We start from the raw sequence: 25,938 nt of genomic DNA, 5'->3' as shown, positions 1-25,938 counted from the left end.
GGGATTTTATTCATTAAGAACTAGCCAGTCTCAACTGTCAGATTGGCAAGTTTGTCCCTGTAATTTTTATTTAGGTGCCGCATGGAAACCAACAGTCTATATTTTTTCTCTGTGTGTTTCAGCGCAGTTTGCTCAGTCCCTCCTACCACGCAGAACAAACGCTATATTCATCAGAGATCCCGTCAGAGTGCAGTTGCTGTAACTCCCCTCAGGAGCTGCCCCCTGTCCTGTCTGGGCAGTTTCACACAATGCCATTCATGCCACGGTGCGAGATGAGGAGAAGCGTCCTGGAACCGGCCATGTGGAGGACGTGCAGCCTGTTTTGCGCATGGTGTCTGCTGTTCTTATCAGAAATTTGTGCGCAGTCTCAACGGAGGTACGACACATTTTTATTAACACTTGAACAAGGTGACCCCATGCGAGTGAATGCGTTAATTTTGTGGAATATTTTCATTCAGGTGCTGTGTAACAGCAATATGACGCATTGTCGAAGAGCTTGGATTTGCTGTCTTTTTTGTGACATAATAAGACAAATGAATAGTTTTATCGGTCTTTTCCAGACCCAGCTTCACGTGTGGAGGGAATATCACTGGAGACTCTGGAGTTATTGGCAGTCAGGGTTACCCAGGAGTTTACCCACCCAATACCAAATGTGTGTGGAGGATTACAGTGAGTGATTTGATACTTTTTACATTATTATGGTAAGGGCTTATTATTTTGAGGTATAAAAAGCTTATTAAATTAGCTGCTACACGTTTTTCTTAAAAATAAAAATGCCAAATTGTATACAATGGAATAATCAGATTACACAAGCCTACAGGAATTACTGTACAGTGAACAGTAAATGAATACAGTAGACTATAGGCTGGCACCCTGGAACTGAAACAGAAGAGGTGTAAAAGTTTTGGGCAGAAAAACTTACAAGATTTATTTTCTTTTTTATTGTTTTATTAGAATTCTACAGTATTTCAGCCATCTATCCAGTAAATATTACTGTGGTATCAAGTTGTACTCATTCTTTGTGTAATGTTAAGGCATACATGTATATACACTTATATCATGCAAACCAGATGTGAATTTCCTCCCAGGTGCCCGAGGGAAAGGTGGTGGTCCTGTCCTTCCGCTCCATAGACTTGGAGAGTGACAACTTGTGCCGATATGACTATGTCGATGTGTACAGTGGTCATGTGAATGGGCAGAGGCTGGGACGCTTCTGTGGCACCTTCAAACCTGGAGCCCTGGTTTCCACGGGCAACAAGATGATGGTGCAGATGGTTTCAGACGCCAACACAGCTGGTAGTGGATTTCTAGCAGTTTTCTCCTCTGCACATCCACATGAGAGAGGTAAGAAAACAAAAAGAAGTTAGTGCAAAAACAAATTATGTTTGTTCTAGTGATGAGTGACTGGATTGGAGTATTTTATGTTGTTTACAATGAAAACGTATTAGTCTGTTAACCCAAAAGGGACAATGATGAAGACTTTATCTAACTTTGTAGGTGAACATTTGACATGCAAAATATTTTTTATGTTTGGCCCTATCCTGATAATACGTATTCATTTTGGCTTGCATGGTAATAAATTACATAGTGTCTAGATTGACAATGTGTAACCTTTGACTCTTTTAATTGTTCTGACATAGCTTAGGACTTGTACAAAAAGACAAAAGACATCTCAATCCTCCTGTTAGTCAGATGTGGAATTTCTCACCAGTCTTTCTGTAAACCATCCATGTGAAGGCACCCATTTCCTCTGCGCAAGTTTAACAGTCTTATCTGCTCCTTTTAGGGAATTCTAATCACTGGTCTGTTCTCTGTCCTCAAAGGATTGACAGCTGTAATTGATAATGGCTGCCTTGCTTGCTTGGACACAATAGAGCTGCTCAGCAAAACCACCAATCTTCTTGTCTCTATTTTTGTCATTGGGCTACTGCTCCAGGGTTATTTTCGAAGAGAAACACCATCTAAATCATGAGTTACATCCACTGTTCGTGTCTATGCCAAAATCATCCACTGCAAATAACTCCAATGCAGGGGAAGATGGTTTATACTTGCAAACCTTTAGGAAAAATATAAATAAAAATTGATTTGAGGGATATTTAATTGTGTGAATTTTCCAGGTGATCAATATTGTGGAGGGCGGTTAGACAAGCCATCTGGCACTTTCAAAACACCAAACTGGCCTGAGAAAGATTACCCAGCTGGTGTTACCTGTTCTTGGCATATCATTGCACCCAAAAACCAGGTAAGGCCCCATTCCCAAAGTAAGTATTCAAAAATGTCCACTTGTAAATCAGCTTTTCTTTTGTCTATGCCCTTTTTGTATTTGTATGTTTTAACTTAGATCATAGAAGTCAAGTTTGAGAAGTTTGACGTGGAACGGGACAACTACTGCCGCTACGACCATGTCTCTATTTTCAACGGAGCAGAAATCAACGACGCTAAGAGGATTGGCAAATTCTGCGGAGACAGCCCCCCAGCGTAGGTGATTCCTGCTTTCGTTTCCTGACAGCTCTCTCCCTCTCGGTGGCTCTCACATTACCAACAGTCTCCTCCCCACAGGCCCGTGTTCTCCGAGGGGAATCAGCTCCTGATACAGTTCCTGTCAGACCTTAGCTTGACTGCAGACGGCTTCATTGGACACTACAAGTTCAGACCTAAGAAGTTCCCCACTACTACTCTCCCACCCACCACTACCACACAGCCAGTCACCACCAGGCCTATACGTAGGTATCAACTTTCATTCCTAACACATTGTTTATCACTTTAGGTACACTTTAAGTACAGCACATGATATTGTGCTTAAGGCCCTATAATTTGGTTTGTCTCACATTCCTTCTCATTGTTGCATTTTCCCTTAGTTATGCCAATTTATTTCTGACTTCTCTTTACATGATGTCATACTGTGCATATACAATTTTGTTGTTATCAAGTTAAAAGTGCTGTTACTTTAAAATTGTTTATCTCAAGTTGTAACTCAAGGAGCAGTTGCGGCAAATATTTAATGTTCACAACCATTACTGTTGTTACTATTATAGAAGCTTGTAGTAGATTTTCTGCCATTGTTTCTAGTGATGGGCAGTATCAATATTGGCAGATATTGATTATTTGATATTGATATCAGTTGATACAGATTTTTTTGCTTCCCCGTTCACATTGTATCCTTTTTGAACAGATTTATTAGTCAAAATGAACATATATTTTGTTTATTTTTACAAAAGTGCAAAGTTAATCATTTGTGATCAGCCATCTAATAACATTTATCAAGCAATTGCTTTTCTTTCTAAGCATATTTTCCCCTCGTATAATCCTTACTGAATTTCATCTGAAAAGCAGATGTGGGCTGGTCACTATTATATTACTCAACAAACCACACTTTTACTGTGTATTGTCTCTCTCAGACAGCACTAATGTTCCAAGACTTGAGCACTCCCCTGTTAGACATTTTAACTATTTCTTTCAGTACTAATTTAGCCAAGCATTCTACATTTAAGACTTGTACTGTACATGGTAAATGGCCACATTTTTATATAGAGCTTTTCCACCTTCAAAACTAAACTCAAAGCACTGTACATCAAGGAACCACTCAGCCATTCACACACACCTGTGAATGTAGACACTGGGGACGAAGCGTCGAAGTGTCTTGTTGAGAGCGTTGTTATTAGCAAATACAGTAGTTAGTAGCAGCTGTAGTACTGAATGAAAGAAGATGAATGGTCAAAGTGGTCATATCCCTATTTTTTTCTCTGTCACTATCTGGTAAAATGTATTTTGTGTTTGTGTCCCCACAGCTCTTAAATACTCAGTGGCCTTGTGTCAGCAGAAATGCAAAAGACGAGGAACACTTGAAAGCAACTACTGCTCCAGCAATTTCGGTAAGACCAACACCGCTTTATCCCACTCATTCAAACCACTTACCAACATGTGGCTACAGATGCACTATATTAAGCTATGAATATACAGTCATTTTTGGTTATTATTGAGCATATCTACAGTTACAGCCTAAAACAGCAGCCTTGACGTCAGAATGGAACTCCCTTATAAGATGTGGTTTGTCATGGTACTATCTTTGCCGCTTTGATTTTTCCACTGCATATATCAAAGACTTCCTTGATGGCTCCTTGGGAAGTGGAGTGCCTTGTACAGTGGGATACAGTTATTTCTATCTAAACACATGGACTGTCTCTGGCTGTTAAATGAATGTGTTGATTCAGTTTCTGCCTACCCCTTCTGATGTTTCCTTTGCAAACTTGTTTACCATCAACATTAGATTGGCATTTCAAAGAGTTTTCATGCAGGAATGGCAAATACGAATGGAAAACTTTGCAGCACTAAGAGCCAAGAGCACTCAGTTACATCACTTATAATGAAAGGGTTGGACAGTGGAATGAAAATACTTTGTCTAGTAATCAGGGTTTTTTTTATTCAATAGTGCCTGGTAGTTGTTGGAACTTTTCAGACAGGCTGTGGGCTGGTTTGTCTCATCCATGTCAGGAAATGAAATTGACAGATGTGAAGTCTAACCGTATTGGTGGTGTTTAGACTGAATCTGAAGTGATTCCTGAAATGACCCTGGACTTGTAGTTGTCTTACCAACCTTAAAAGTGTATTGTATAACTTTTCTGGTGAAGGAAAATGCTTTTCTCCGTGGAGATGTTATTGCTTTGTCTTGAAAGTTTCAGAGTATGGCATTAAACCTTTTTATCTTCATGGAGACCAAACCGGACCAAGTTACAGGTCAGATCTGTGGAGAGGCAGCCCCGCTCACAGACAGAATGCCTGTTTTTATAGGTATTTTTGAGCAATAAAACTACCCATAAAAGAATAAATGTAAGGTAGAGCTGTTTAATGTCATAAATTATTTTAATACACCACCTTTCTAAAACAAGTTGACCATTTTCTTTAAAAAAGAAAGACTCTAACTCTAACTAAATCACAGCTTTGGCAACCCTTACAGGAACAATAGATAGTCATTGAATCCAAAAAAATATTCCATAAAAAGGTTTGCTAACTGAATATTCAAGGTCTGTACTTTTGAGATAGGTAGCTGCCTGTAATCTTACAGGGGGCCTGTTCCAATGACTAAAATACAGTCATCACTAGTCACAACCTAAACATGCATGAGTCTACATTTAGTTTCCACATTCTCATCACAGCTGTGTTCTTTTTTTAAAATCTATCAGCCTTAACATCCCTTCTTATCCTTTCAGTAATCACAGGCACAGTCATCACTGCAGTGGTCAGAGGGGGAAGCACTTTTGCTACTGTTTCCATCATTAATGTGTACAAGGAGGGCAACCTGGTCATTCAGCAGGCCGGGAAGACCATGAGCACCAAGATCATAATTCTGTGCAAGAAATGTCCTTTTATCAGACGAGGTGAGTGCTGTTCTGATTTGCTTGGATCCATCATAAATGCATGATTCTAAAATATGTTGCAGATCTTGTTTAGAATAGCCTATGGCTCTGAGTTTGCCATTATTGCTGCACGGTTCGTTCCTGAGGTGAGGTGAGCGGGCAAACTCACTGTCCAACTATTCAGAAATATCCCGTATGTTCATATAGCTGAGCAATGAGGTATACATGAAGCTAGAGGAAAATGGGTACTGTTTCTGTGGCAGGTGCGGCAGCCATCTTGTGGCTGTAGAAAGAGCAAAATTGAAATAGAAAATTGCATTGATTAAATTATTTAAATTGACATAATAGTAATTTTGGTGTTCCAATAGTAGAGTACTGTAGTACAGAGAACTCTTGTCTGTCAGGACCTGTTTTCACTGAATTATCAAAATAAATGCTCACCTCAACAATGAATGCAAATTTACTGTAGTGTTACTGTTTGCATGTCATTTATCTGTTTGAACAGGGACATTAGATAAAGCAAAAATACAACAAAGTTAAATTACTCTCTATATTAGTTTGTTCTTGAGAAAAATGTTAGTCAGAACATGGCTAAAACTGGATCTGTTACTATAGTTTACCATGGCGATTTATCCTCTAGCTATAATTGTACCATGTTGCATCAGACTATGCTAGTATATGGCCATACGGTATACAAACGTGTTGTGTGGAGATTCTGATACTTGGCCTTCCTGAATGTCTCTGCCGTCACGCCGCCACTGCATTCAGGCTTTGTGTGTGTGACCCTGCCAGGCTTGAACTACGTGTTCATGGGCGAGGTGGACGAGGAGGGCCGTGGGAAGGTGGCCCCACACCATTTTGTCATGCCCTTTAAGACCAAGAACCAGAAAGGGCTCAACGGGCTGAAGAACAAGCAGTGCTGAGTCTTCTCCACTGGACTGCTTTGCCTTGGGCTCAGCTGTGGACGTGAAAGCAAATTTAAAATGTAAAATACTGTTTATATTTTTTGAGTAGGCTATTTATTAAAATTAAACCAGGCAATGGGCATGTTCTATACTCTCATTTCAGTCACCTTTAGGCATTTCCAGAAGTCTAAGTTTATTGTTTGGTTTGAGTTGCTGGAGGTTTTTAATTTGGTGATAACATGTGCAATAAATGTCTTATTTAATAAAAATTTAGCATTGGGAGAAGCACTTTCCATTTCCTCACTTACGAGAACAACGAATCAGAATAATTTCTACTGTAGATGATAATATGTACTGTTACTGTATTTACACATTGTTGCCAAATTATTTTCAAGTGGTGAAATAAAATGAAAATATTTTCATATGGAAAACGTCTGTGAATATTTATATTTCATTTTTCATTGGCTCAAATAAATGCCAAATAATAACTTTGGTTTCCTGTCTTTATTTGGACCATATAGCATGTCAAATACCAATGTAAACACTGAGGGCAAAAGTCCAAGTGACGCATGTGCAGGCCATGTGAATTCATCAACTTACAAAAGAATTTAGTCAGAAACATGAGCTATAAGCATACATAAACATTTATTTGCATTTCCATTGTAAAGAATGGCTTTCCTTATTTACAAAAAGCTGAATAATACTTAGAGGCCTGAGTCTGGACACTTTGGTAGACAATACTGTATATTATTTATAATGCTGTTCCAAAATGCCTCTATATCAAAGAGCTTTGTGTACATGCTCTGGTCACGTAGCATCCCATTTAAAGAAGAAAAAACATGAATAGGGTCAGTTCTTAGCTCCTGGGATAGAACATGGCATATTTGGATGTCCTGAAGCCAAGCAGGTCTCTCATCTCGTTGCGAAACTTGGACAGATCTTGTCGCAAATCATTGAGGTTTTCCACTGTGGCCTGATCTGTGCTCTGCATCTTCTGACGCGTTGAGGTTAAGTAGCGGTGAACCAAGCAGCACATGATCTTCTGGTAGTTCTCATCACGCTTCTGCTTTAGGTTCCTCACTTCCTAAAGTAGGAGAAAGAACGCAATGTTAGAAGGAGGGATACATCTTTGTCAATGACTTATTTAAGCCAGACAGAAAACAAAACTTTGTGTAAATAAATTATAATATATGGGCAGTTCTCGGGTATAATAAATACATAGGGCGGGTCACTTATGGAATTATATAACTACAATCATTTGGGTCATAACTGAAATAACAAAAGCCCATATTCGGAAAAGATCTATATATAATCACCATTTTGGAAGCAATTGTAATAGTTCTAATGGTTGCAATTTTGATTATTTGCTTAGCCCTGTAGGCTGGTGATATTAAAATATAAGATTATGGTTAGGCTTTCATACTGTTACTGTATGTAGTGTACATTATACTATTTTTGAGACTGTTACCTTGAGGCTGTTCTGTCTTTTGACTTTGCCCTTAGACGTATGTGAACAGATCCACTTTCTCAAACTGGTCACAAAGTAGCACACGGTTTTGGGAGAGGGGATGATGTTGAACGGTGGAGGCAGGGTGCACTTGTCATCAAAGTAGCTTAGCCACAGCTTGGCTCTGGCAAACTTCCACTCCTTATCCTCGTGATTCTGCACACAGTCCAAATATGCAATGAGAGAACTATTGAGAGACAAAGAGGACCAGTCAAAAGGTGCCCTATGAAACTTCTTCTGTTGGGCATGGATCTATCTTGCTCTTGCTTTGCTTAGAATGTTCTACAGTATAAAATTACACTCATCTATCTTGCATTTATTCACATACAGGTGTTTTCATTTCTTTAAAAAAATGTCCTCAAATTATGCATTCGCCTCTCCACAGATCTAACTTGCTTAACAGAGACAGATTGGCTTAAAGCCGTACTGTGGAACATTCCAGGTAAAGCAATATCATCTTCTTAGAGACGCAAAAAAAGCAGTGCACCTCTAAAAGTGCTCAAAGTTACGGTTATTTTGTATCAAATTAGCCATGGCTTTTCACAGTTTCCACTTACAGCTATTTGCCGGAAGCTCTTGTGCAGCATGGCGACCAGCAGTTTGGTCAAGACGATTACCACCACAATGTTGTAAGTGCCGATGATCATGGCCCCTACAAAGGAACGCAGCTCCTCGGTGTAACTGATCCGAGTGACGAAGAGTGCAACATGGGCCAAAGAGAAAATGTACCAGAACAAAGCGTAGCATGTCCCCATAAACCTGTAACACAAATAACAGTAGAGGGTAAGTGGCTACAAATGGATGCCTTATGTGGAATGTGCAGAGGTAGATTTGTTTCATCTTGTGAGGGCATCAAGGTGGTTGTAACAGTTGCACGAGGAGTAGTAGAAGCCACAGGGGGACAAAACAACGTACTTTTTGAGTCAATATTAAGTTCAAAAGGTCAAGTTCCGTAAGGTCATCCAGCATACAATTTCAACTGCCAAATGATTACATCTTACTATGTCAGAAAACAGAAGATTTGACAGTGGCACCAAGTGGTCATGTTATAGTTAAAACAACAGTGTATTTTTAGTATGAATTGAGTCCTGAATGCAATGATGACACACTTTCTGATGGATATAGTAAAGGACAGTCCACTATAATTATTGAACCGCTCCTCAAATTTATCTTATAAACAATCAGTATTTTCTGGGGCAATGGGATGCTGTGATGTCAGTGAAACAATACTGAGTACCTCAATGTATATTTATGTGTGAATTGATGCTTTCCAGTACTTGTGCTTGACCCTATGTTGTCTGTTGCCCCTTACGAGTGGAAGGCATCGTTGCTCTGCTGTTCACAGAAGATGCCCTCGCAGTCTTTGGGTGGGTTCTTCTCTCTGTCTTTCATCTCGGTGCCGTACAGCTGGGTCATTCCAATGGTAAAAGAAAACAGCACCAATAGAAAGAGGCCCAGGAACTTCCCAAACTCCTGCAGCATCTGGCCCATAGAGATCTGTCAGGACACAAGACACACTGTTAGAAGACACTTAATACCATGGTGCAGGCTGCTCCACAACTGACTAAAAGCTTGTTTTGTAGCGTGTGCCCTTGTAAGAGAGGTACCCTGTGGGGAAAGCAAAGAGATTTATTTCTGCCTGAGGTGAAGCAGACAAACATGGAAGACACACAAGTCTCCCCACCTCATTCCAATGGCCTTATTTATGGACTGGAAGAAATACTGTACTGTTGAGTGTAGTGTGGTCAAAAGAATACATAAACACATTTTTACACGTTTTCAAATATTAGTGTAGAGGTTTTTATATAAAACTAAAGACTTTTTAAAGGCTAAAGATTTTTTTTCTTTTATATTTTTGTACATGAGTACACCAATCTAGTATGTCCATAGCCTCTCTCTTGCACTGTACAGTCCCTACCGGTTTGCAAGAGATGCTGAAACATCCGTGTCCAGTGACTGAGATGACCACTCTGCCGGTTTTCACGGTGAAGGTCATGCAGCTGCTGGAGGAGTGGACGGATCTACAGTTACTGAGGTTCTTCGTGACATGTACAAAGCAGGGTTGTTTTAGTACTTTCTGTTTGGATCACGTTTGATTTAAGGTCTGAGGTTGAATCCCATTGCCCTGCCTGACAGCCTAGTTAAATCAGTACTGTACAAACATAGAGGAATGTGGAAGGTTACAACTCCTCACCTCCATGACGCAGGTGATGTGGCTCAATGTGCAAATGCAATGAGGTCAACAAAAACCAGCACTCATTTGAATGGAACTGGAATACATCTCTGTTTTTGAGATATGTAGATTAATATCTTAAGATTGTAGTAGTATTAGCAGTCATAGTAGCTCTAATGTGTATTCTTCATTAAATATATCTGCCCTATGTTCCAACAGAGGCCCTGATAATGAGTTTGACCTCTCAACAGATGCCCCCAGGAGGCTCCACTATCTACACAAGCACTGCACAAAACTGCCTCATCCTCAAGGACTCAACTAAATCAATGAACAATCCAAACAAAAGAACTGCAATGTTAACAGTAGGTTTACACAATTATGCATGATTGCACAGTATCCTGACACAAACACACACTTCAAATGTGATGGGAGATAACACATATGCACATACATGCACACCCCCACTTTTATAATCATACACATCTAATCTTTATTTATATAAACATGTTTTTATTGCTCTTATGCATTCTTATTGAGACCTATGAACCGCTATAAAGCCTTAAAGAAACTATGTACACTGCACTATTCCTGTTAAAAAAAACAACAACAACAACAACAAAAAAAGTATTACAACCAAACCTAGGTTGCCTTTGCCTTCACCAGAATGTAGAACACACACACACATTTCTCAGCGTATGGACAGGCCAAGCCTCCCGGAACTGCAGAGGCTGCACTAGCACTGATCCAAGATAGGCTGCTGGTGCTAAGGTTTAAGTAGTGACCATTCAGATCAGAGAGAATCCTTCTGGGCTTAAATAAATGGATTTAGACATCACAGCTATCAACCAAAATGAAAAACTCTTGTGAGGCGTATTCTTCTTTATAATCGGATAATCATCTTGAAAACCAAAATACCAATTTGTAACATAAAAATCTTGACCATCAAAATTTTGTATCTGGGGACACAGTTAGGTCCTGTGGAATCTTACATACACTTCCTTAATGATAACCAAATTACTGACCATTACTGAAAACTTGTGACTGAAGTTACTAGTTATTTTTTCCCTCTCTTGTAATAGGGGCAAGACTTAAATGAATGAATTATAGCCACATTCTGTAAACAGATATTTGAGATACACCCTAAAACATAGAGACTGGATGGATTTTCAAATATAACTCAGTCAGTTAATACAATAGAAGATGTAGTTTATATTGACAGTTGTTCATTCTGAGACAACTCAGTCATTTGTGATCTCACTTCCTGCTACAGCATCATAGTGATATACAAGTTATGCACAACCTAGTCATCCTCTCCAGAGTGCATTTCTTCTCCCATTACTGATTTGTCCTGTTCTGGAGACACATGGTCAGAGCATCCATCTTTTCCACTTGTATCCACACTGGACTGACTCACTGTCTGCAAGCATGTGTGCTGGACTACCTTTACAGCACACTCTAGTCTCTGTACTGAAATATGCAGGCTCCTGTGCACGAGTGGGTGTGTCTGCCATGTGAGTGTGGTCGTGGATACACAAGGACACATGTATTTCCAACAGCTAATCGTTTTTCCATCGTGCTAGGCCAGACGGTGATGTCACAGGGCCCGTAAGGAAAGGAGAAAGGGGGGAGGGAGAGAGGGGTGACTGGGAGGGATTATACTTAAACTCCTAATTAACAATCTCCAGCTTCATTAGAAAGTTTTATGGAGAAACCACTAATAGGTTCTTTAGATAATGACAGGAAAGTCAGAGTTAAAATTGAGCTTGTTGCATACCTACACACATATTAATTACTGAACGTGGTGAGGAAACATATAGTAGCTTTGGCTACTGGCGTATCAGTTAGTGTTACAACAGCTGGCTGCAAGTAAATACTACACAAGATAGAACTGTTTCAACCAATCAGAAGCATTTGTTTACTTATCAAGCAGGAAGTCAAGTTGTGGAGTTGACACATGAAATCTAAAGTTAAAAGATGGTGATGTTAATTCTACTTGAAGCAACTGTGTTTGTAGCTTTTCTATCCTGAAAGTAGAAAAAAAAATTTTGTGCTCCTACTGTGTGCTTTTGTTTATAACCAGCAACCAACCACAGCCCACAATAACGATCAAAGCAACATGTATTTTTCAATTATGAGCTGTGGTACAAAAATGATGGCCATACCAACATGTTTTTGTCATAAATTTAGCAAACACGCTAAGAAGAATGTTGTGCCAGCTGGGTTTGTTTATGCCATGTTTACTCGATCTCCTAACAGTTCAACACCACAAGAACAGGAGGCTAAAAGGTGTTAGGATTGTTTAGTTTGCTAATCAACAAGTGGAGACCTCCAACGTGGCCCTAGCCCTACCTCACCGTGGTCCTGGACAGAAGGGGGCGTAGCATAGCCCCTAAATTGCATGATATAATGGTTAAGGGACAACAAAAAGCAATAATTTAGCCTGTACCTGATGTTTTCCCATGTGTCTGAGCAAAATCTTGTCTTGGGAGTGTTTATTTTATTTATTTATTTATTTGATTGGGACAGAGCATGTTAATGAACAAACATGACAACATGAATGTAAACACACCGGATTGTAGCCTAAGGCTAATTTCCATCCGTTGTCCCAAGGGCTGGGGTCACAGGGGCCAGACACTAAAATATTGCACACTCCACTCATTATATAGTTCCATTCATTGCACAGTTCCCATTCATTGCACAGTTCCCATTCATTGCACAGTGTGGCGTCACCCGAAGCTCATGATGCTAGCGGTGATAGGGCGAATTTAGAGCCAGTTCCATATTAGGAATAGGAATTTATTTACATTCAGAATAATGAAATAAAACACCAGGGTCAGGTAGAGTGGGTTAATATGAAGATTTTAAGACCAAAATGATGAGGCTCACTGCAGCATTTAGAGACAAAAGGGTGACTGTTTTTTAATGTAAAGTCAATTGGAAACTGAGTCTATGGAGCCGGAAGCGCTCCCATGTTCACTTCCTATTTGGAGTATGGCAACTAGCAGGTAGCTATATTCCATTTATATATACAGTCTATGGTCTTGCCCCAGTACAGATTCATATAGTATAAGCGGCTCTTGAGATCAAAATAAAACTGTGCTCTGTCTGTGTCTAATTCTAAAGCATTTTATTGTCTGATAGGCCAGGTCTGTTTTTTGACGTTTTTGACTATAAAAATCACATACAGCGCCTGAAAAATTGGCACTATGGCCCTTTCTGAATACAAAAAATAGTGTAAAAATGTGTATTTCAGAAGTAATAAATGTGATCTCTTAGGAGATCCACAAAGACATTTATGGCTATAGTACACCACAGACTTGATTCCTTTTACAGACTCTGGCCCTATCTCGCAACCATGCAGATTTGCAAATGTTTTTTGGGTTTACTTGGAGTTTCTATCCACACCAAAAGCTCAAATGTCTTAATTTCTCAGAACCTTCCAATATAATTTTTTTCAGTACACATTTCTGAACATTTGCGCTGTGTTGCCTGTGTGGTACCTGTAGCGGCCCCAGTATGGAGCTGGTGGTGTACATGTAGAATAGTCGCAGGTAGCTGAGAACATTAGCGAAGGCAAACAGACCCTCGGCCACCAGGATGGGGTGGAAGGCATCCCAGCTCTTCCTCTCCTTGTCTGCCACATTCTTGAACTGCAACACCATGAAACATAACACTGAAAAGTGTGTTTTATTTCACCATATGCAGCACTTTGGAAACAGATTTGTTTAGAAAATGTTCTATAAATATCATAAAGTGGATTGGAGTGTACAAAAAATTACCAAAGAAAAGAGAAAGCTAGAACTACCTTATTAAGGCATTGCACTGATTCAAAAAATGTTGTAATTATGACTAATTTTATCAAGAAACAAAACCTTATCAAAAGTGGAAAGAGTCAACAACCAAAAATGTCTGACTAATGTTGATATCTGTAGTTTACATCTCAAAATCTTTCCAAAAAAAAAAAAAAATGCCCATAGCCCATATCTGGCCTCAAACATGACCTCAACATACTTTTAACTGTCATAATATAGAAATGCCTGCACGTGTTCACTGAAGCGCTATTCTCCCAACAGCCCATTAGCTAACCCTCTCTAATAGCTTGTGAGAGTGTTGCTACCTTGCTGTGGGCCACAATCCTGAGGGCAAAGGTCGCGAGGTAAAGGGAATTCATGACAAAGCTCAACTGGTTCCTAGATTCTTCCAGAAAATCCTCCAGCCCCTCGTACCACAAGCGCTTCACATCCGACCACACCATCCCTAAAACACAGATCAGACAAAAGCGTTTAAAATCAGCAACTGGGCGGCATCGGAACTGACATTTTACTATCATTCAAACGAAATGGGTTCCAGATTTCGCCTCGAGTTGTGTTATTATAGAAGGAGTCCAAGTGAAACAGGAATGCACACATAACGTAGGGTACTATTGAGGATAATACATGTCATGTGTGGGATAACTGTGAAATGTCAGAGAGGATTTGGAGTGGAAGTAAAAATGGCAAAAACATGAAAGAAAATACTATTAGTTGACATTGTAGTAATATTGTAAAGTCTGGAAACAATACAATACAGTGCTCTGTTTAGACAAGGGAGATCACTGCTTGCCCTTGGTTTGAGTCCAGTTTACCGGTAGTCCTTATGTAGACTAGGTTTGGATCTGTCCTGATTTAGTCTTGCTCTAGTCCAGGTTTTGTTGAGAGTTTATTTTGGACTGCAAGATTAATTTAATTTAAGATTAATTTGAATGGATGCAATTAACAAATAGTAAATGCTGCTATTTTTGAAGTACCATAATTTCTTCCTCAATCTAAATTTGACCTGTACAAACATGTACTGAAAAGTAATTAATATATTAGCTTGTGAGTTCATATTTCAGTCTTTTTGCCAAATTCTTCTGGATGAGTTTAAATTTGAACTCTGAACAGAATCCTTTTATTAATACGTAAATCGGAGGTAGCAATCACAATGTCTGAAAAATCTGAAAGAACGCAATTATATATATTTAACTGCTGTTTACAACATAGCCATTAAAATAATATCGATGTTAATTTGATAGCGTGGCAGATGTGTAGATGGTAAAACACTTATGTAGTACTACTGCCAAGGCCTGCTATTACTTTTATAGATCTATACAGTCCCTGACAAAAGTCTTGTCGCTTATCCATTTTGTAGAAACAAAAGCTTATAACCTGACTTTAAATTAATCAATTGGTTTTAGAAATGTCTCATATGAAAGCTAAAACCCTCCCAAATTATGCTCAATATACTAAAATAAATTTGCTTCACTGAAGAAAGATTGATCATTTAATGAACACAGAAAGGTCAGATTTTGGCAAGACAAAGTTTTGCAAATGTCTCGCACACCCCCAGACTGGATGTAACCCCAGACCATGATTTTTCTGCCACCAAACTTAACTGTTTTCTGGGTGAATCTTGGATCCATGCGGCTCCAGTAGGTCTCCTGCAATATTTGCGGCGGCTGTGATGTAATTCAACTGAGGATTCATCTGAGAAATCCACCTTCTGCCACTTTTCCAGTGTCCATCCTTTTAGCAGGCTGTGGGCCTTGGAAAATGCCACACAGTTTTTTAATTGCCTTTTGTTTAGTGCTGGTTTCTGTGCACTGATTCGACCATGGAGGCCATTTCGAGACAGAATTCTACAAACTGTTCTGGTTGACACAGGGACTTGAGGTGACCAGGCCTGGTGGAGTCTGCTGCAGTGGAAAAGGGGCCTTGGATTTTCGAATCAACAAACGGTCCTCCCGAGCAGTTGTCTTGCGGGGTCTGCCGGACCTGGGCTTGTCAAAAACATCTCCAGTCATTTCAGATCTTTTTCTTATTCTTTGTACTTGACGCTGAGACACATTGAAGGTGTCACCACCTCAGCAGTGGATCTGGTCTTCAGCCTCTTGATAATTAACGCTTTGGTCTCAGGGTGGATCTTAGGCATTTTGTCAGAGGTCAAGTTGCAGTTGATGTGAAGGTCTGGTGTGCTGGGGTTCTTTTTATACACACCCACTAACTGATTGATCAGTAACTGATCACAGGTGAGGCTGTAATCTAGGATTGGGTGCATCATATGACAAGGCGACAAGACTTTTGTCTTGCCAAAATCTGACCTTTCTGTGTTCATTAAATGATTTATTTTAGTATATTGAGCATAATTTGGGAGGGTTTTAGCTTTCATATGAGACATATTCTAAAACCAATCGATTAATTTAAAGTCAGGTTATAAGCTTTTGTTTCTACAAAATGGATAAGCGACAAGACTTTTGTCAGGGACTGTAGGCTACAGAAGTACAACTTGAGTAAACAATATAACTTGAGTAATTTGTTCTTCATTTTTTTGCATCTTTTATCTTTTTTATGAGTTATTGTTATTAAGGAAACATAAAAAAAAATCTTGAAATGTGACTTGAACTCCCACTATATCCTATGCTGGTACGTAAGTATACAAAACGCTGCATATCTTTGCAAACAGAATTATTTAAACCCTAGCTTTGTAACAATGCCTTGGATTTCAATTCAACACCATTTTCTGTTTTTTCTCTTAGATGCGCCAAAGATTTGAAATATCCATTCACATAATATATAGGGAAAAGGCAGTCATCCAGAAGCATAAACACACACAGATGCACAGTTACTATGGGTCTGTTTTCCCATTCATTTGAGGCATGTCTCTCCGGGGAACTGCAAGGAAAGAACAGCATGTTGATGAAAGAGTGGGAGGACTTGTGCAAACAAATAAAATGAACACTTGTATGGAAACTGGTTGGCTTTGGTATCTTCATGTAATAAATGTTGCACAATTAGATTAGATTAGATAGACAATTCTAATCTTAAAAAGGTCTGAAGCACTGGTAAGACTTGTCTATTAAACAGTGATATTTGGTGAAAGATATTGAACCAGAGGATGCTGAGGTGCAAATTCACAGCTGTGCAGAGGAGGCAGGGCCATTACAGCCACTGAATGCTCGGTCTAATGGGTTCTTGGCAGAGGAGAGAGGCAGTCGGCCACTTCCCCAGAGACAGCTACATTTCTGTTCAGCCAAATCTATGAAGATGGTCTCTTCTCCAAACTGAATCCTTGTGTTGTATATGAAATGTATTCGATTTCTACTTTGCAATTATGATTTAGAGTGTTATCCTCAAGTGTGAAAAATGCATTTGCTATGGATAATAAAAAAATGTATACTGTGCAAGTGCACATAAGGACTGTTAGTTTTCAACAGAAATCACAGCATGTAAGAATGATTCTTCAGAGACAAACAACATAAAGAAAGCAACTGAATATGATTTCAATGTAGCCTATATGATAAATCATATGGGATCAAAGGTAACAATGCTACTGGGTAAATACATTTATATTACTGTAGGGTCAGTATACTTTTGTGTGAAGTTACACTGTAGCTATTTCTAATCTCTATAGGTTTATTATTGGGCTAACTGACCTATGATCCAGAGTATGAGCAGGTAGTCGATCATCTCCAGCGCGGGGCCCATAGTGTTCTTCATGCCTTCGTTGTAGACCAGTGAGTAGAGGTTGAGCAGTAACAGGAAGGTCAGGTAGGAGGCGCTGTGGATGATGAACTTGACAAATGGCGTGTGTATGATCTGGCCCACACGTGATCGCGGCACGAGGAGGTAGCACACGGAGAGGAGGGGCCATAGAACAGTTACACTCAACACCGTGGCGATCTTCAGACAGGTGTGCTTACGACGATAACTGGCCGTCTCCCCAAACCACACTGTGTTCAGGAACTGCTGGCAATTAGACTGGGCCACAAACTGTAGAATAAGGAAGATTATGAGAAAAAATATACATCATAAATAAATCTATATATTATACAAATATTTTAAAGTATTTGCTCTTTAGTACAGTTTTCTACTTATTACTATGACAACATAATCTTAACTTGTACAGTGTAGGCAAATGCTTCTCAAACATTTCACACTAAGTATCAACAAAGACCTAAATCAGTTCTATAACAGAACTATTCCAGGTCTTATCTAGGTCCAAACCAAGCCTAAAAGTATACTAAATCAAGATGTTATTCAAAGGAGGACAGGAAAGTGGATAAAATGAACTCTAAATTAGGCAAACCCATAAACTGAAAAGCTGTCCATGTTCCACCTGATGGAGCATGCATACTACAATACTATAATGATGTTATAGACAAATTGAAGTAGAACAGCAATATTTTTACATTTTCCAGCCAATGCATGCTTCAGAAACCATATAGTATTTTATGTATATGCTACAAACTTATGTATATTTCCCAGCATTTACTGACAGTCTTGACAGTGTCGACCCACACTTTCTCGATCAAAGTGCCATTTCTGCAAAGGAAAACATAACTAAGCTATAACCTTCCTCCTGATAAATGAGTTCTACTTTCGCACTCCAGCTGTACATTTGACCCACAGCGTTTCACTTTCAGATAAAGTTGAGGTGATGTTTGACTGCTATTGCCTTAGGGAGCTACAGTAATCTCTGCCATGTACATATTTTAACTGAAGTATGTGGGTAGAGTACAAGAGCAGATGTGTTATGTGTCCAGCAGCCAATATGAGGCATTATTAATGCTTCTGCCAATGTGTCTGTCAGGTAATCATCTATAAGTGTGATATATGCAAAGGTTAAGGCAGGTGTGAGGGAAAAATATAGGTCTATTAATATATATTGAGATGTCTTTCTACGCGCACTGCTAAAAAAAATATCTATGTTAAAGGTCCTATGTTACACAAAATTGTCTTGTTTTAAGTCATTTTATAACATTGTTTCCACCTCAAAAACATACCAGGATTTGTTATGTTTCATTCACTCATGTTTGCGTAATCCTGCATTATCTATCTATCTACATCTCCAAAGCTCAAAATGCTCTGTTCCACCTTGTGATGTCATGAAGTGGTAGTTTTCAAATTAACAGTTACCTTTTACATTTTGATCAGTAAATGTTGGCAGTTCCAAGGTTGAAATGATTCTACCCCATTGAATCTAGTGAAGGTGTATGGAGTTTAAAAACACAGTGGCACTTCCTGTATTACCACATGACATCACAAAGTGGAACAGATTGTTTTCAGTTTGAGAGAAGAACCCATGTTAAATATACAGGGTTTTTATGTTAAATGTGTAAACGAAACAAAGCAAAACTCTAAGTATGTTTTTGATGAAAACAGCATTATAACATAGATCAGAAAACAGCGTAATATGGGCACTTTAAACAATGTCTTGAATTGAGTAGTTTTGATTATTTTTCATTCATGCATTAGGTTTGCCTTGTTGGCATGAACTAGTTTCCTTTCAGTAATTCTTTCCATGTTTAAAGCAAAATGTTCTGACCATAGATATGACTTTGATTTCTAGTTTTACTTATTAATTGACAATCAATTTCAAATTCCTTACTTAAGTTAGATTTTTTTGGTTGAATTTAGAAAACACACACATTAAAAAGTCTTTGAAGCAGATTAAAAATGATTCAATGGAAAAAGCATTTACAAGTCAACGATTAGTATAAGATATTTAGCTATATCTTTGAGAAGTGTCATATGTCTAAGCCAGATGCCCTGTCAATAACACAATCAGACACTTTACTGTTACTTGAGAATGTCTTACTCAGGGACATATTGACTTTTAACAGGCTAATGCTTTTAGCCCCCTACGACACATCTGCTGTTCCTTCACATGGGTGGGAGGAGCTAAAAGTCTATGTACTCCAAATCCTTTCTTACTTACATAATAGCACTACATTCTTTGCTCTCTCAACTAAAACCCAGCACAAGACTAAACAAACCATCTTGACCGCCTCACCTCTTTCTGATTGTACTTGATGGCGAGTTTGAGGCGGCTCAGGTTCATCCTCTCCTCCAGCAGGCCTCTCTTGTCCACGTGATCTTCGCTAGAGGTGTGATTGAGAATGACTTCCAGTTCTCGGGAGTTGCGGGCCTGAGCCAGCAGATCCTTGGCAAACATCTTACACTGCTTTGCCAGCTCCTCATAGTCGTTCCTGCAAGTGCCGAACAAGATACAATCTGGTTTACACATGGGGGGATTGGGATCTGTATCAGTAACAATGACAAAGTAGACACATTTGTTCCAGCCAGAAGTAGAGTAAATGATATATTAACATTACATATTATCATTTTGTGCATTTTCATAATAATAATTTCAAGTGTAATTAAGGATTAAAGAAGTGTAATTAAATGGGATTAAGGATCAGATTACATTTGTCCTGTCTGACTCTGGATGTAGAAGGTATGTTTAGTCCTGCTCTAGCATAGGTTTAGTTCTACGTTTAGTCCCAGTTCTGATGTGTTGTGTGTGTAAGTAACCTGTAATGTACTTTACTACTAACTGTAATCTTTCCTTTATTTCTTTTTTTAATTATTATTTTAAATTGCAAGAATGTAAGACAAAGACAAAGACATGGTGTATACAATAATATATCATTGATTATTAATGGTATATAGCTTTGTATTTAAGAAACATTTTATTATGACCACTTACTGCATTTTAAAAGAAGGAACTGATACTAGTAATTGAGTATTTTTTCAGGCCGTGTACATACTGAACATACTGTACCTAAACTCCACTTCCACCAGACTCAGCTCCTTCAGATCAGCACTGAGTTCAAACGCTCTCAAAATGGGATCCTCTTCAGTCAGCATGATGAGAGATGGACTGGCCAGGCAGCGGTAAATGTCCAGGCGGAACCTACACACATAAGCACCAGATGGCATTATAATGTGATGTATATCCTTACTGTCTATACGAGCAGAAAAACTGTGATTTGGTGGAACATAGAGTCTAGGTCGTGTTATTTTTTAGCCTCTGTGATAACCTTGGTGTTGTTTACCGGGAAAACTGACTCATTTATCACCATGTGGAGGAAGCTACACTGCATACAGAACCAAACAGGCCTGCAGATAGGAAAGGCTGTCTAGATATAAAGAGTAATGGCATGAAAGACCAAAAATGCTACTTATATTTACGATCAGTAGCAGACTTTTGATACATTTGATAGCTGAAATTGAACTATTCCCACTTCTTTGTAACAAAACATTTTTAGGAATCACTTTATACTAGGGGTGTAACAATATCCAAGACACATGATACAATATTGTCATGATATGATCCTCACAGTATGATATTTATTACAATATCATGGGAAAGCTCACGATATGGTGGGGAGGCTCATAATTAGGGATGTAACAATAACCAGTTCTCTCGGTACGATATTTTCACGATATACATCTCACAGTAAGATATTTATTGCGATATTTTGTGGAGGCTAAACACCTAAAACTGTGAATATGCTACTTTTTCTTCTTAAAATGCCTTGACAAGACTTAATCCAAAGAACTAAGACTTAAAAGTGCTTAGAAATGTTATTTCTTCTTGTAGTCTACACTGAAATGGAGCAAAGGATCATGGTCTATGTAGTTCTCTCTGTCTTTCCTTTTAACTATTGCTGCACCATAGCTCTTAATTTAAGCAAAGAGACTTATAATTCGATATATTGTGATGATACACGATATTATTGTGAGAACTTTGACGATACGATATCACAATATTTCGATTATTGTTACATCCTTACTTTATACCAGTGTTATTGAGAGATCAGTTAACTGTAAACCATTTTCTATGTATGTTCTCCTTTTTAATGAATATGAAATCTTCTTAATCTCTGCTTTTATTTTAAGAAAGTGCTCGTCTAAAATAAAACACATTAGCATCTTCCTACACTTAAATCATTGCCTCACAGTCAGAAGAAAGCTAGCCAGAGTTATCTGCCATCGACTGATTGTTTTTATTTATATAAATGGCTCATCACCTGCATGATTCTGTGGAAATAGAAAGTTAAAACTATAATTCAAATATGTTTTATGCCACAGGAACAAGATTTTTTTTTGCTTTACTTTGCTCTAAGTACTAAGCTGTCACTGGGGAAAAGCAAAAAGCAAAGAACTAAAAGTACAATTGTAGCATATACCGTTAGTGAAACCTACCTATAGAAATCCTGATTATAATTACGCTGTCTGACTGTGATTGCTACCTGTAATTTAGCACTGGGTTGTGACATTTTGGCTCCTATACACCGTGGCTCTTATGAAGTAACTGCATGCAGATTACAATCAACAGTTAGCTTTATCGCAAATCTGTAACCAGCTAATTCATATAATAGCAAACACGTGCAAGTTCAGTCATGGTTAAATGTGGACTAAGTAGCTTTTCTAGCAGAGGGTCTGCCACCTTTTGTTTTGCCTTTCTCCAAAGAAACAAGCAGGTGACGCTACCAGGCCAAGTTATAGTAAGAATACATGTTTTTCTATTATTTTTAGCAATGCAATCTCCTGTAATTTCATAAATGCAAAATAAATTAGGTGTAATGCTATACTTTGAAATGTCCCAAGTAGTTTGCAGCTGATGTTATCAACATTCCGCGGGGTGTGATGCTAACTAAAAGCTCTGCTCTGTCTGAGGCTTTATTAGACTTTAATTTTTACACAATTTCTATAAAGAACTCACTTAGCTGTACCTACAACAGGCAAGTTGATTTGAGCTGTTAAATAAGTTTCACTCACACATAATATTATATTCAGAAGATAGCTCACGTTGGGGTCCACCACCTATTCCGACATGCCTCTATTTAGACATGCTGGTATTCTGACACTTTTTAGTTTCGCTATTCCAAGAAGTCATATATGGTGTTCTCCGCAGATAGCCTACATGAAGAAATAAATGAAGCACAAAGGCCTCTGTTTTAGATTAGATATTTTCCCGAAAGCTGGCCTATACCCTTTTTTAAAATGCATGACTGTTTCCCACGTGAAAAAAAAATGTTGCAGTAGTGGGACGCTTGAAAAAATGTTTAATGGCGCTACTCCAACAATTAGACGTGGCATGTCGGAATAGCAGCATGTCGGAATAGCAGCATGTAACCCAAGCAATAGCCAACAGTTTCTCATTTAGTAAATTAAACACTTAAACAGGACTATGAACATTCTAGAAAATGTGTTATTTAAATACATTTTGTGTTTTTTCTTGAGTTTTCAGACTTTTTGAAAGTCTTTGCACTGCGTCCATGGTAACTTTGTGGATACACGTAGAATTCCCACTCACGTCATGTCAGGGCAAAGAATCAATACCTTCTCCATGGACACAAGCAGATGAATAAAAATGACACAGTGCACCCTTGTAGATATCATAGTAGCACTGACCTGGAGTGACGTAAACTGTCCTTCTTGTTTTTGGCGTTGCAGAGGGTGCACTCACAGCCCACAGCATGGGGCCTGGGCAGAGAGATGTCCTGTTTGAGCAGCATGGTCAGGATCTCATAGTTGTTCCTGTGAGCTGCCAAGATGACCGGAGCCACATCCATAGTGGTCGAATACTCCGGGTTTTGGATACGCTGCATCAGTTTCTAAAGGATGTAAAGAATAATTCATCAGTCGAATTTGCCAATAGATTTAGGCCCTCAAAGTATTCAAAAAGTATTGTAACAAGTACTATGCACACCTATTGTGACAAAAATGTTGAAGTGCTGCAGAAAATATATTAACAATGCTGTAATAGTACTGAAGATTTTTTAGCAGGATAGTAAACCCTTTGAACTATATGTTAAAGAAAAATGTTATCTGCAATAATAAAATAGCACAATGGAACACGAGTAAATCTGTATCAATAAAAGCTCTAGATATATCACTAGTCTACCTTCAGCATCTTAAATGTTATCCTATTGAGAAAATGTATCACAGACATGGCAAATAAAATGCACAGAAAATAAATAGTGATGTGAATTTTGTGACCTATGCGAAATATTGCACTAGCCTTATTCATTTATGTTTTATACACATTACACATACATTCACAACATTATTTCGTTAGGCTATGATGCGGGAAAACATTTTGACAGTATAAAAGTTTGATGATTATATTATGTGGGTTTTGATTGGTTGCATTACCCTAATGCAAAAACAATAAATCAGTGATAGAGTGCATATATCTTCCATCTATTAACAATTCATAACAACAGCAGAGCAATAGCTAATCCCTAATTTGTAAACAGGCTCATGAAGACAGTATACATGGAGATTGTGGTTCATATTAGATGTTTTATTGAGTTAAAACAGTGTCATTTTTTGGATATATTATCACTGGCTTAAAGAAATTGTATTGTCCAGCAAAGATCACCCTCTGCTGGTAAGTTTCTCCTCTTTGGAGAGATCTGTGCTCTACTCTAGATCTGTTCTAAACTAGTGAAATAAGAATTTAGGAACTCATGCTTCACAGGAATTTGACATTTTTCTTGTTGTGATATTTAGTTTAAGATTGATTATTGTTTTTGTCCAGACTAAACAATTATAATATTCGTATCTCTGTAACTTCGACTTGTGTCATAAAAATGTAATTAAATCTTCAGTCAAATTTGAGTTGAAGAACAAGGTACTGACCGCAATTGATGGTTTAGATGATCGTCTGGGCCTGTGATTAAGAAGAATGTCCACTGCTCCAACCACCTCAGAATCTATGGCAACCAGCAAAGCATCTGTAGCCTGTGAACAAGGAACAGTTCAGATAACAAAGAAATGCCGAACAAACCTATGAGCATTTCACCTTCACTACCTGGCAACCGTGGTCTAACAGCAGCTGCAGTATGTCCAAGTTCTCATTTTCAATAGCAATAGTGACTGCATCTCTACCCAAAACATCCACACAGTTAATGTTGAGCTCGCCATGTCTGTTCTCCTCAAGTAACTTCTTCACCATGTAGTAGTCACCTGTTGAAAGAAAAATCAACATAAAATCATTACAGATTAGATTTTTTTGCCCAGTGACCTGTAACAAAAATACCCCCCTATATGGACACCGTACTGTTACCCAATGTTTAGACAAGCTTTATATGGTCAGCTCTTCTGACTTAGTGGCTACACATATTAAAGTCAACTTTGCACTATCAAGTCATGTAGGAGGCCAGATCTGCTTTTTGTCTCACATTGTGTCTCTGGTAGTCATGTTGTTTACATTAAATTGGACCTGTGAGGTTGGGAAAGGGAGCCTGTGAAAGAGAAAGGAGACCCACAGGCAAATTTCCACTGTAACCAAAGTGTAGGCAGCTGTGAAATGATTTTATAGGGGAAAGGTGGTGTGCAATGGTAAAGCAAGTCATGTCATGTTAAATGGTACATAGTTTTCTTCTGATCTTACCATTATACCCTATTACAAAATGTCAGTGTCTCTCAGATTTGATGAATACACTTGCCTTTCTCACATGCCAGGAGATAGAGCTTCTCGTCCAGTGTCGTTTCCTCCTTCACCTCCCTCACGTCCTTTAGGGCCAGAAATTTATCCGGAGAGGAAGCGTCTGCGCCTTGGTATAAAGCTGCCATTACGACGGAAAGCGAATACGGACAAATACTGATGTGCATCCCACTACAAAGCGGCGACCATTTGACGAGAAATATGTGGGGACATTTAGGCAAGCCTGGAGATTCGCTCTCGCTTTTACGCACAAGCTAAAAGCGTCGTCACAGTAAATCACATCACTGCCGTCGCATCTCTGCGCCTTTCCAGGCTCTAAAATGGTTGTCCTCGTGTCCTTGCTCTTCCTGTTCCCTCAAATAACAAACTAAACAATATTTCACTAAATAAGAGTTTATAGATAAACGCATTGTTTTCCGTCTCGCCAGTTTATTAGCTCCATCTTTCTGCATGGGAGGATCTTGATGGGTCTTATGGTCCTGATGCTGCTGTCTGATGAAGTCTCTAGTGCGCATGCCCCCGCCTCCACCTGCTCCTTCTTTTCACTGGCGCACAGTTTTCAAGCTTCATGATTACATAACGTAGTTTCATTCATTGCAGTGAGGTATTCTTTGTGGGAAAAAAAGGATTACAAAATAGGTACTATTAATAACTCTATAAAATGTGATAACCTAATTGCGATGTAATACTGACAAAATTAGAGATCTAGAAATGTATGGAGACATACCACTTTCTATT

At 38.7% G+C, this 25,938-nt stretch overlaps 2 protein-coding genes across 4 annotated transcripts; one reads left to right on the top strand and one right to left on the bottom strand.

Moving 5' to 3' along the window:
• Positions 1-248: 248 nt before the first annotated feature.
• Positions 249-6,688, top strand: pcolce2b (procollagen C-endopeptidase enhancer 2b). Its single transcript, XM_020935670.2, has 9 exons — positions 249-376; positions 561-669; positions 1,089-1,344; positions 2,118-2,242; positions 2,342-2,478; positions 2,560-2,723; positions 3,789-3,872; positions 5,208-5,375; positions 6,147-6,688. The coding sequence occupies exons 1-9, from the start codon at positions 249-251 to the stop codon at positions 6,275-6,277; spliced, it is 1,302 nt and encodes a 433-aa protein (XP_020791329.1). The 3' UTR covers positions 6,278-6,688.
• A 326-nt stretch (positions 6,689-7,014) lies between these two features.
• On the bottom strand, positions 7,015-25,367 carry trpc1 (transient receptor potential cation channel, subfamily C, member 1). 3 transcript variants are annotated; one of them, XM_055150954.1, is made up of 13 exons: positions 25,202-25,367; positions 24,565-24,719; positions 24,393-24,494; positions 23,160-23,362; positions 20,521-20,652; positions 19,750-19,945; positions 17,390-17,726; positions 14,054-14,196; positions 13,440-13,589; positions 9,079-9,263; positions 8,324-8,525; positions 7,728-7,922; positions 7,015-7,343 (listed from the first exon to the last, which is right to left on the bottom strand). In XM_055150954.1, the coding sequence occupies exons 1-13, from the start codon at positions 25,365-25,367 to the stop codon at positions 7,116-7,118; spliced, it is 2,394 nt and encodes a 797-aa protein (XP_055006929.1). In that variant the 3' UTR covers positions 7,015-7,115. The 3 variants fall into 3 exon arrangements, with proteins under 3 accessions (XP_055006929.1, XP_055006928.1, XP_055006930.1); XM_055150953.1 differs by having other exon boundaries at positions 14,057-14,196; XM_055150955.1 differs by lacking the exon at positions 24,393-24,494 and having other exon boundaries at positions 14,057-14,196; positions 25,202-25,328.
• Between the last annotated feature and the right edge of the window lie 571 nt (positions 25,368-25,938).

The sequence above is a fragment of the Boleophthalmus pectinirostris genome, unplaced genomic scaffold (assembly GCF_026225935.1).
Source record: "Boleophthalmus pectinirostris isolate CB_2022bp ecotype Guang Dong unplaced genomic scaffold, ASM2622593v1 HiC_scaffold_15, whole genome shotgun sequence".
In the NCBI taxonomy this organism is placed as follows: domain Eukaryota; kingdom Metazoa; phylum Chordata; class Actinopteri; order Gobiiformes; family Gobiidae; genus Boleophthalmus; species Boleophthalmus pectinirostris.
The sequence above is the reverse complement of the archived record's forward strand: the minus strand, read 5'-3'. Positions and strand labels throughout refer to the sequence as shown.